The 12,500-nt window shown below is 39.4% G+C and overlaps 1 protein-coding gene across 5 annotated transcripts in view; it reads left to right on the forward strand.

Moving 5' to 3' along the window:
• LOC140457922 (anoctamin-4) overlaps positions 1–12,500 on the forward strand; it is a 187,546-nt gene that overhangs the window by 5,482 nt on the left and 169,564 nt on the right. For all 5 annotated transcript variants that reach the window (XM_072551722.1, XM_072551723.1, XM_072551724.1 and 2 more), the window contains exon 2: positions 8,448–8,525. In XM_072551722.1, the coding sequence (XP_072407823.1) occupies positions 8,448–8,525 (78 nt within the window). The remainder of the gene's footprint in view (positions 1–8,447; positions 8,526–12,500) is intronic.

A 12,500-nucleotide genomic window follows, 5' to 3' on the forward strand; every position in this document is an offset into this window, starting at 1 on the left:
AATCACTGTCATAATAAACAATTTTTAAAAAATAATTTGTTCGTGGTGAATAATGTATTAAATACCAAACTGGAAAGTCGATCATAGGGCAATCAATGCAGATGTGATTTCAGTTTAATGTTTGCATGATTGGATTCCCATGACATAAATATCTGAACCCATTCAGAGGTTCAACATTGTTACAAAGGGCTCAGCTGTGGATAAACATAAATTCCACCCCTCTCACCTCCTATAATTCTCCCTCCTGCTTTTTAATTCATATAATGTAAAAGCATTGTCAGGTATTAAATCTAAAGAAACAGTTAAGTGTAATTGCCTGTTGTTATTCAGTGCAGACTGGGGGAATGAATTCTCCAGGTTCAGGTCTGTGAGGGAATTAATTCCTCCTTATCTCTGTTTTATATCAGCCACCTGTCAGTTTAAACCTATGACCTCTTGTTATAGATTTCCCAATGAGGGGAACCATTAACGCAAGCATCACATATACCCCAATAAGATCTCCGTTCTTCCTTCAAAGAAAATTTAGTATAGGCCTAAATTTAGTATAGGCCTAAACTGCTCTATTTCACTTCACAAGACAAGCCTTTCATCTCTGGAATTAATCTGAAGAAACTTTCTCTGAACTGCCTCTAATGCAATTCCATCCTTCTTCAAGTAAGGGGACCAAAACTGGACACAGTGCCCCAGACACAATCTCACTAGGCGACAACTACAATTACATCCTTTTATACTCCATTCCTTTAGCAATAAATGTTAAACTTAAATTTTCCCTCTTTATTTCCTACTATACCTGCGTATTAGTTTTCTGCGTCTCATGCACCAAAGTATTTTCTGTCCCCTTAGATAACAAGTCGTCTTTTATGCTTCAGCATCAAAATGGATAGTCATACATCTATCCATGTTAAACTCCACCTGCCAAATTTTGGCCTATTCACCTAACCTAAGGAAATGTGCAAATGAATTGGAGGGAAGATGCAAAAATAGTATTTTCAAAAAAACACAAATTCCCTGCAAGTTTTCGAATTCTGGTGTAATCTTTTACATCTATTCAACAGGACCAATGGGTTAAATATCTAATCTGAAAATAAAAGTTAGCTATGACAATATACCTCTCTCTCACTCCTACTGGAATTATCAAATAACAAAGACTAGGAGTAGGCTGTTCATGCCTATTTCACCATTCAATAAGATTATATATGTTTGGATTGTGATTTCAAATCCACATTTCTACCTGATCCGATAGCTTTTCATCTTTTGCTTAACAACAATCTATCTAACACATTCTAGATTTTGTGGTTGAGTGTCTAGAGTGGGACTTGAACCTAAACTTTTCAAGACACTTAGAACATGAGAACATAAGAAACAGGAGCAGGATTAGGCCATTTGGCCCTTCAAGCTTACCCAGCTCTTCAACAAGATCCTAACTGATCTGACCCAACCTTCAACTCTGCTTTTGTCACAGCTTGTCATAGCCATCAACTCAGCAATATTTCAAAAATCTATCTACCTTCTCTTTACATACATTCAATGATTTAGACTCTACAACTGTCTGAGGTAGAGAATTCCAGACATTCACTCAGTTTGGAAAAAGAAATTTCTTTGCGTCTCAGTTTTAGATGAGTGTCTCCTTCTTCTATTCCATAGTTTGAGATTCACTTATTAGGGGAAATATCTTCTCAACATCCATCCTGTCAAGTCCCACTCAGAATCTTGTACAGTCAGTTCTGCTATCATGCATGTTACATCAACGTGAATTGGCTTTAACACGGTTGAAGAATTTAGACTGCTAGTTGTAAATGCAAACTTTCCTACTTTCCTTACCTGTATTGGCTATAACGTGATTCCAGCCCCATTCGTTTAAATGGTGCGGTTATTGCACGGTTTTCTTATAACACGAGATCACTTGAGAATGGAATATTGCATTAGATCAGGACCGAGTGTATGTTTCAATGAGGTCATCACTCATTCTTCTCAACTCTAATGAATAAAGGCCCAACCTGTTTAGCCATTCTGGATAAATCAACCCCTTCATCCCAAAAGTCGACTTAGTGAATCTCTTTAGAACCATGTCTAACATCAATACATTCTTAAATATGGGGATCAAACAGTATGTAGTTCTCAAGATGCAGCCTCAGCAACACCCAATACAGTTGCAACTAGATTGTTGATGGGCCTTACTGTTATTTGTGCTTTGAGTGTCAAAGGGAGTGTTTGCATCTGTATACGGGAAAAAATTCTAGGAGTCGGAATTTAGCTCTTGACCTTAGGACCCATTTACTAATATAGCCGTCTATAAAAATATCACTGACATGTTGCTATCATTGACATGTCTCAGTGGATCATTTGACTGAATTTTCTCCACTGAAAAGACAGAGGAACCTGGATTATCCGGCATTTGATTATCCGAATTTCGGATTATCTGGACAAGATCGCAAGGTCCCGATGATTGGCTAAACTGGGTTATCTGGATTCATTTACCCGAACTTTTGATTATCCAAAAAAAAACTCCCTGTCCAAGGCGTTCGGTTAATTGAGGTTCCTCTGTAGTTAACAGATTTTACTTTATTCATTGATTCATGGAATGTGGGTTTCAACGTCAAGTTGTCTTTGAGAAGATGGTGGTGAGATGCCTTCTTAAACTGCTGTGGTCCATTTGGTGTAGGGACCTATAATTGAGACAGATATTACTTGGATTCCTGCTGTGGTTTGGAATTCTGACTGTAATATGCAGAAATGAGAACAGAATTGATTTCACTGAGACTAGAGGCATATTCCCAATGATGCAGGAAGAATTTGAGTGCAGTAAAAGGATGTGATGCTGCCTTGGTACCCTCTAAACCCTTCCTATTCATATACCCATCCAGATGCCTTTTAAATGCTGTAATTGTACCAGCCTCCACCACTTCCTCTGGCAGCTCATTCCATATTCCTTTCTTTTCAGCAATAATCCAATTCCTTTTTGAATCTATCGATTGAAGGTAATGGTGAAAGGTAGGAGTGGTGATGAGGACAGTGATGGTGAGAATCCCATTGTAGCTAATGGTCTATTTCCAAGTGTTGCCCAAGTTCAACAAGAAGGATGTAGAAGCCTTTTCATTTCATTTGAAAAAGTGGCTAAACAAATGAAAGAAGAAGGGTTCCTGAAGAGGGTTTATACCTGAAATGTCAACTTCTCCACCTTCTGTTGCTGCCTGGCTTGTTGTGTTCTTCCAGCATCCTGCTTGTCTACTTTGGATTCCAGCATCTGCAGTTTGTTTGTCTCAAACAAATGAAATGGCTGGTATCCATGTGGGTATTGTTGATCCAAACAAAATTGGTACGTAGAACTAGTGATATATTTGCATTGCAATCAGAGGAGGTATCTGGAGAGGTGAAAAAAGCCATCCCTTAAGTGCATATGAGCTGGTACGAGAAGCCCTTAGAGAATGTTTTAGTAATCCAAGGACAGAACCTGGTCAAACATACATTGAGTTTGAAAGGATCAAACTAAGTAATTTCGATAGGTAGATAAGAGCACTGAAAATAGATCAAACATGTGATGCTTTTAGAGAGATGATTATTTTGAAGGAGTTCAAAAATTCACTTCCTGCAGTAGTGAGAACTCATGTGGAAGAGTAAAGTGTTAAAACTGTAAGATTAGCAGCAGAAATGGCTGATGATTATGTGCTGGTACAACCTGATCAAGGACAGTTGAGAAGAATGTACCAGATCTCTTTAAAGAATTTATTTACGTAGATATGGTTTACTCGTGTATGCCAGGAGGAGCAGGTAAAGAAATTAAGGCTTTAAGAGAGACAGAAGCAAGTCAATCTTTGATGGGAATGATGAGATGATATGTAAATCAGACGGAGTATTGCCAGAAAAGGTGGCAATATGTGGAATTCAGGATGAGAAGCATTCCATTCTATAAAGTGAGGTTGGAAACTCTAGTGAAAAGTGGTGAAGTGATGGTAGGAGTAATGGAGAAATTCTTGGTTTCGGGAATACAGTTTCTCCTTGGGAATGATATACCTGGATCATAGCTGGGAATGATGACTACTGTGGTTGAAAAGTCAGTGGAAAATCTGAGGTATTACAGGAAGTATATCCTGTGATTTTTCTTGACTGTTTAGCAACAAGATCACAAAGCCAGAGAAGGAAACAAGAGGAATCAAAGAATAAAGATAAGGAAGTTGAAGTTCAATGATCAGAAACTATGTTTGATCAAATGGTTGAGAAAAAACAAGAATAGGCAGAGAACAAAATGGATATTTTTAGTTCAGAGAAATTAGCTGATTAACAACAGAATGAGGAAAAACCAAAAAGCATACACAGAAGCTGAATCTGAGTGTATCCAAGAATGTTACTATCTTAAGCTTGGTGCCTTGATGAAGAAATGGAGACCATCACATATTCAGGAGGATGACAAATGGACAGAAGCTCAACAAGTTGGTTATAGAAAGGACATGTTGTGAATAGCACATGAATTACAGAAGGAAATCATTTGGGAGTAAGGAAAACTCAAGCCAAAGTACAAAAACATTTTCACTGGCCTGAATTGCATAAGGATGTGGTTGAATTTTTCCAGACCTGAAATAACTGTCAGGTAATTGGAAAAACCTCAGGCAGTGATAAAACGAGCATCCTTAATATCCAGTCCCGCATGTAAGGAACCGTTTACAAGAATCTTGATTGATTGCAGAAGACCTCTACTGAAATAACTGTACAGAGGCTTGTATCCTGTCACCACGTCACCCTTTATTTACATGTACATGGGCTCTGACCAGCCAGCTCAAAGCCACTCCCTGGACTGAGGAGAACTTCTGAATCTATTCTTTATATCTGTCAGTCAAGGGTCCCTGCTTGGCCCATGTTAACAACCCCAATCAAGAGTCTCCAAGTCAATGAGATCTGCCTGGCCATGGTTCCAATCATACACCTACTTAAACAAAAAGTGGGTGTCAGTATTTGTTGATCATAACAGTTGTGTCTATGAGATTGCCATCCCCTTGCACAGTATCACAGCCAAAAGGATTTTTTTTATGATCTACCCACAGAAATACAATCGGAACAAAGGTCAAATTTTACATCAAAATTATTCAAGGAAGTTATGGATGGCTTACGAATAAAACAATTCAAATCCACTGCCTACCATCCAAAATCACAGGGAGCATTAGGACTGTGGCATTAAACTTTAAAGACCACCTTGAGGGCTTATAGTCAAGACTATCCAGAGGTGTGGATAAAGGAATTCCATTTGTAATCTTTGCAATTAGGGGCACACTAAATGAATCAACTAAATTCAGTCCGTTGAGCATGAGGTGAGAGGGCCACTGAAATTAAGGAGAAATTGCTAAGTCAGAGTTCAGAGATCACACATTTGGACTATGTATCAAATTTTAGGGAAAGATTAAATAGAGCAGGTGAGTTGGCTAGACAGCCTTTGAAAGTAGCACAGCACGTGATGGATCAGGAAACAGCCAAGAGATCAAAAATTCATAATATTGCTAGTGGAGATAGTGTTACTCCTAGTGGTAAGTGAACATGTAAAGGCAAGGTTTAGTGGGCCTTATCAATTTGGAAGGAAATTGAGTAAGGTGAATTATTTTATAATAATTCCAGATAGAAAGAAATTTCACACACTGTGTCATGTGAATATTCTCAAAAGGTATTTTGATAGGCAAGGAATGCAAAAGGAGAATGTGTTACTGGTTACGACACAGAGTGAAGAACCAAGTTCAGAGGATTCCGAATTGGACATTCCTGAAATAACATTGGACAATGAGGAAGATCTCAAAAATTGGGTTAAATTATTGAGTTACCTTCCAGAGGAAAGTCAAAGTGACCTGAAAGAGTTATTACTATCACATGGAGAGATATGTGGAAATAAGGTGGGAAGTACTAATCTGATTATGCATGATGTAGATGTAGGAAATGCTGTTCTAATTAAGCAACATTCTTATACCCTTAACCCTTTAAAGTTGGTACAGGTTCAAAAAGAGATTGAACATATATTCAAAGACAATATAATCTAAGTGAGTTGCAGCGATTGGAGCTCACCCATAGTAATGGTGCCAAAACCAGATGGTACTCAGCAATTTATGTGTGGACAATTGCAAAGTTAGTGCAGTTCAAAATCTCTTTCATTCCCTATTCCACATTTGCAAGACTGTGTTGAGAAGGTGGGGCAAGCAACTTACACTTCTAAGAAGATCAGTACCGAGACAGCATTGCATTGTTGAAAGGTCAGTACTGAGGCAGTTTTGTACTCTTATAGGGTCAGTACTGAGGGAATGCTGCACTGTCTGAGGGTCAGTACTGAAGCAGTGCTGAACTGTTATCGGATCAGTACTGAGGGAGTGCTGCACTGTCATAGGGTCAGTACTGAGGCAGTGCTGAACTGTTATAGGGTCAGTACTGAGGGACTGCTGCACTGTCAGAGGGTCAGTACTGAGGGAGTGCTGCACAGTTGGAGGGTCGGTACTGGGGGAGCATTGCACTGTTAAATGGTCAGTACTGTGGGTGTCCTGCACTATTGGATGGTCAATACTGAGGGAGCATTGGACCTTTGGAGGATCAGTGCTGAGGGAGCAGTGCCCTTCTGGGAATTCATGCCATGACTAAACACTATCCTGGGGAACATGAATAAAAGTGAACTGCTATTAATTCAAGATGCTGTTCTCACAACAAGGGTTCCTGCAGAACAAGAGTGTGGATTCCTGATAGCACTATAACCCAATGTGGAGATCATTCTTTAAGTAGAGATTAAAGAATATGTAGGTGAGGCGTGCTGTGACATAAGTGTGACCTCAGTTGTCATGTGATAGAGACTCTGATAGAAGATTGGAATTGGAGCTGCTACAGGCCAAGTGCATACTGCTAAATCATTGCACATCCTGATAATAAATACTGTTTAATGAAGCAGCTGGAGGTCTGATCTGAAGCCATACTAAAGAAATCTCCATAACTCTTCAATACTTCCATTGAATAAGGCTCCATGTTGGAAGCTTCACTGTTCAGAAGTATCTTTTTGTTTAGCACACAGTTCAGTGCTGAACTTCTTCTGAGTTCAGAATTTCTTCTTTTTTGGTACTACCGTACATCAAAAAGCATCAACAAGGAGATTAAAGGGGCCTGGCAACAGTCTGCACCAATCAGAAAAAGCTTTACCTGAACCAGTTACAACAGTGTGAACATAAAAGTAACATCCTAAGGCACATCAGACAGTCATCATAAATAAAATAAACGCTGACGTTAAAAAAGGAAATGCTTGAAAGGGTGACACATAGTTCAGTCAAAGATTTTAAGAAGAATTATACATGAGAATCACCAAGTTATTACGGCACCGAATGAGGTCATTTATGACTTTGTACATTGTATAAATAAGCATCGAATGCACTCTTAAATGCCTCAAATGAACCTACTTCCATCACACTTTGCATTCCAAACCCTGCATGAATTTTTAAAAATCACCTCATATTTGCTTCATTGGCAAAAACTATTTAAACTGTTCCTCTGGATCTTGAGAGGGAATGGCTTCTCCAAATTCCACATGATTTTGAAAACTATTACATTCTACTACACACACTTCTGCTGTCTAAGGAATACAGTCCAAACTGCTCCAAGCCATCCTTATAATAGAAAAAACAATCATTCCCCTAAACCAATAAGCTGACTGCTGTTTAGGGAGAGTTTTACAGACAGGTTTAGGAATGGGATTCCAGAGCTTGACACCAAAATGCCTGAAGACAGAGCCACCAATAATGGAGGATTGCAAACTTCGAAGGGTTGTCAGTTTGAAGGAGGTTTGAAGATGTGAAAGTTTGAGGTCATGGACGTATTTTAAAAGGTAAATGGAAAAAGAAATACAAATGCTGGAAATCAGAAACAAAAACAGAAATTGTTTGAAAAAACTCTGCATGTCTGCCAGCATCTGTGGAGAGAAAGCAAAGTTGACATTTTGAGTTGAGCGCCCCTGCAGATATTTCTACAACAACCAAATCCATTGGCAGATACTAATGTTCCCCATTCTCAAAAATTGATTCTCACAGGCTGACCTTTACCCATTTCTTTTTCTTCCCAACTGTTATTCCCTTTCTTTGGGTTCTTGTCTACCTATTGTTTACTCCTTAACACCACTCCTCCCTCCTTCCCACCTTCAACACATCCTTTTCCCGGTTACAATCACTGGACCCGAAATGTTAACTCTGCTTTCTCCCCACAGATGTAGCCAGACTTGCTGAATTTTTCAAGCAATTTCTGCTTTTGTTAGAAGTATTTTAAAGCATGGGAAAGAACTTGGCATCATGATCCAGTGTAGGTTATAACTGCAGCTGAGATAATGGGTGAATTGAGATGTGAAACAGAAGAAACTGTTGATTAGAATATTGGTTAAGGTGAAAAGTTCCAGTTTAAGGTTAAGTGAACTGTGATTCTGATGTATGTTTCATGTTGTTAATGTTTTGCAGACAAAGAATCGAGCAGTGTGAGTCACAACCTCTCCAGTGGAACCAGTTACTACAGCTGTGTCAGTCAGGTCACTGTTGGTAAGTATTGTTACAAACCTAACACTGTGTCAGAGTGTTAGTAAAGTGTGCAGAGGACTGTGAAACTTTGCAGAGGAACACAGATACATTGAGTGAGTGGGTAAAGGTCTGGCAGATGGAATACAATGGTAGTAAATGTGAAGTCATCCATTTTGATAGGAGTAACAGCAAAATAGATTATTACTTGAATGGTAAAAAGTTGCAGCGTGCTGCTGTGCAGTGGGCCCTGGGTGTCCTTGTGCATGAATCACGGAGGGTTGGTCTGCAGGTACAACAAGTAATTAGAAAGGCAAATGGAATTTTGTCCTTCATTTCTAAAGGGGTTGAGTTTAAAAGCAGAGATGTAATGTTGCAGCTGTACAAGGTGCTGGTGAGGCCACACCTGGAATACTGTGTGCAGATTTGGTCTCCTTACTTGAGATATGGTGTACTGGCACTAGAGGGGGGTGCAGAGGAGCCGAGAGTGTGTTGCTGGAAAAGCACAGCAGGTCAGGCAGCATCTGAGGAGCAGGAGAATCGACGTTTTGGGCCAGAGCCCTTCAGGAAGGGCCCTGATGAAGGGCTCTGGCCCGAAACATCGATTCTCCTGCTCCTCGGATGCTGACTGACCTGCTGTGCTTTTCCAACAACACACTGTCGACTCTGATCTCCAGCATCTGCAGACCTCACTTTCTCCAGGGTGCAGAGGAGGTTCACTAGGTTGACTCCAGAGTTGAGGGAGTTATCTTATGAGGAGAGGCTGAGTAGATTGGGATTATAATCATTGGAATTCAGAAGAATGGGGGAGGGGGGGGGATCTTACAGAAACATATAAAATTATGAAGGGAATTGATAAAATATAAATAGATAGGATGTTTCCACTGGTAGGTGAGACTAGGACAAGAGGGCATGGCTTCAAGATTAGAGGAAGCAGGGTTAGAACTGAACTGAGAAGGAACTTCTTCACCCAGAGGGTTGTGAATCTATGGAATTCCTTGCCCAGGGAAGTAGTTGATGCTACTTCAGTAATTGCTTTTAAAGCTAAGGTAGATACTTTCTTGAAAAATAAAGGAAGTAAGGGATACATTGAGAGTGTGGGTAAGTGGAGCTGAGTCTACGAAAAGATTAGCCAGGATCTAATTGAATGGCAGAGCAGGCTCGAAGGGTTGGACGGCCCTACTCCTACTCCTTGCTGTTATGTTCTAACAATAGCAATGTGCTGGGAATCTACCCTCACTACTCCATAAATAAGTCATCATAAATTAATCCCTGAGATAGTTAATGTGTCTGATTTTGACCATTATCTAAGATAAACTCACAGTAACATTTATTAATAAGCAGGACGACAAAACCACATATTTTATTGTAACAAACACATTCCAAAATGCATTATTAAATTTACAATATACAAACGTAAACCATATCCCCATTAAACTCAACAGGTCTGGTAGTGTCTCTGGAAAGAGAAGCAGAGTAAATGTTTTGAGTCCAACATGACATTTTCGGAACTTTTTTCAGTTTTGTAGAAGAGTCATTTGGACTCGGAACTTTGATTCTGTTTCTCTCTTTCCCAATGCTGTTTTGTTTCTCCCGTATTTTCTCTATTTCAGAATTCCAGCATCAACGGTAGTTTGCTTTTATCCAAAGGCTGGACAGTATTTTTTTTCACTCAAAGCCACCTGGTCTCACAAGAAAATCAAATCCAGCTTCTCTGAAAATTGGATTCCTTTGTGTATGCACAGAGTAAACACCGCATTGTCCCACTTTTCCTTCAAACTGATAATCCAGACCTCCATTTTCCAAATAAAATACATGTAGTCATTACAGTGTGGAGGTTCATCATGCAGATCAATAAATTCAAGCTGTTTGTCTGCCATTCAATGCAGCAGTGACTATAACAAGCTAAATAGAGAAAGGCATTTAGTTGAATGCAAATCCTTTATAATACCAGGTTGCAAACATTTCTTTAAAGAATTATTTTTTCTGGTCAATGATACTGATTAGCCTCCATGCTGGTATGGGTCAGAACAAAGTCTCTGTAATTTCCCCTGACTCAGCATACGCAAATACACATGCATACACAGGTAATCATGTGCACACAGACTCACACAAACACACGCACACTCATACACAGATGCACACATACACAAGCTCAAACACACTGCAAAAGGAACATTTCATCCTACTCCACCCCACCTCTCTTGTTTAACATATTGCTATGCTTTGGAAGGAAGTCAGACATCACAAAACCCCATCACCCCAGATAAGTTAAAATTGATTTCTTTCACTACTTACACTGTATAGATGTCAGCACATTCACTGATGAGTGATAAAAGTTGGGAGAATGCATAGATTTGTTTTCAGTGATTGCACAGTCTAATTGACAAAGAAAAATACTTGCTGTTAGATGTGATTCCTCAGCTAAGCAACTCTTGCTAAACAATCCTGAGTGTGTTAATAGCTACATTGACAAGCAATTTATTAAAATCAGTCAAGCCTGTAACAGAGTCCATAATTTGCATTGGCTAGCTAAGACATATATCCATAAAGAGGAACCTATTTTCTGCATGCAGAATGTGTTCATGCCTTATAACTCTTTTGAGTTTCCCAGCAGCTTGGAAAGCCCATAGCTCCTCACTGAGTTCCTCATGTCATCACCTCAGCCAATCCAGGTCAACTTGGTAACCAATTAGCAATCCTTTCTCCTGTAGTAGAAATTATTGTCATCATTTGAACTTTGGAGTTATTACTTTTGCTATGATAAAGGCAAAGATGGAATGCTTTGACACATGTCTCCCTTTTCAGCAAGATTGAGTAATTGTTGTTGTTTGAGAATTCCCCCACCTTTATCATTATGGCTCCATTTTCAAGCTTGATCACTGATGTTAGTAACAAAGAAAGTTCTCTATTTATCAGGGCCTAGAAAGGAATAATTGGTCTTTACAAAGTAAATAACATGCCCCAAAGCAACTGTTTCCCCAAGCAGGTAAAACTTTAATGTCACTTTATACCTTCAAAGGACTGTGTCAAGGGGGAAAGGTTATATTTTTATTTCTATTAAGTTGCTATTTATTGAATGTCTGAATTCCTTAAAGTGTTTTAAATTGGTTAATCTTCTTGCTGGTACTGAGATTGTAAAGGGGATTGGTAAACTCCACTAGATAGATGCTGGTTTACAATGCAGTTGATACCAATAGAACAAGCTCACTTTCTGCACTGGCTGAGGTTACAATGAAGGTCCCACCTTCTCAACCTCAGCCCTCACCTTAGGCAAAGTGAACTTTTGGTTAAACTCACCACCAGTCACCTATCTGCAATGCCAGTGTAGTCCTTTGAGACGATGGCTGCTTTACTGAGACTCACTGACATCAGTGAAGAAATAGCCTGATAAAGGGGAGTTCAAAACTAGAGGACATATTTCTAAGGTGAAAGGAGAAAGGTTTTAAAAAGGACACAAGGAGCAACTTTTTTACACAGAGGGTGGTTTGTGTTTGGAACGAACTGCCAGAGGAAGTGGTGAATGCAGGTACAGTTGCAACATTTAAAAGACATTTGAATAAGTACATGAATAGGAAAGGTTTGGAGGGATATGAGCCAAACATGGCAAGTGGGACTAGTTTAGTTTGGGAACATGACTGGTGTGGGTTTGTTGGACTGAAGGATCTATGACTCTAAAGCACTTTCACATTATGAAAGAGTAGATGTGGAGAAGTTGTGTCCATTTCTGTGGGAGACCAAAACTAGGGACATAAATATAAAATAATCACAAATAAATCCAACAAGGAATTCAGGAGAAACATCTTTACCCAGCGGAAAGTGAGAAGTGAGGGCCATGATCAGATTCAGCCAGAATCTTGTGAGATCCTGGAGCAGGGTCCAGAGGCTGAATGGCCTAATTTGTATATTGCTTATTTAAGGGAAGCTGGACAAACACATGAAAGAGTTGTGTAAAGTAAGCGAGTGAGGGGTTAGGATGATGGGTGGTTAGGGTGGGTC

The sequence above is a fragment of the Chiloscyllium punctatum genome, chromosome 32, assembly GCF_047496795.1.
Source record: "Chiloscyllium punctatum isolate Juve2018m chromosome 32, sChiPun1.3, whole genome shotgun sequence".
NCBI classification, from domain to species: domain Eukaryota; kingdom Metazoa; phylum Chordata; class Chondrichthyes; order Orectolobiformes; family Hemiscylliidae; genus Chiloscyllium; species Chiloscyllium punctatum.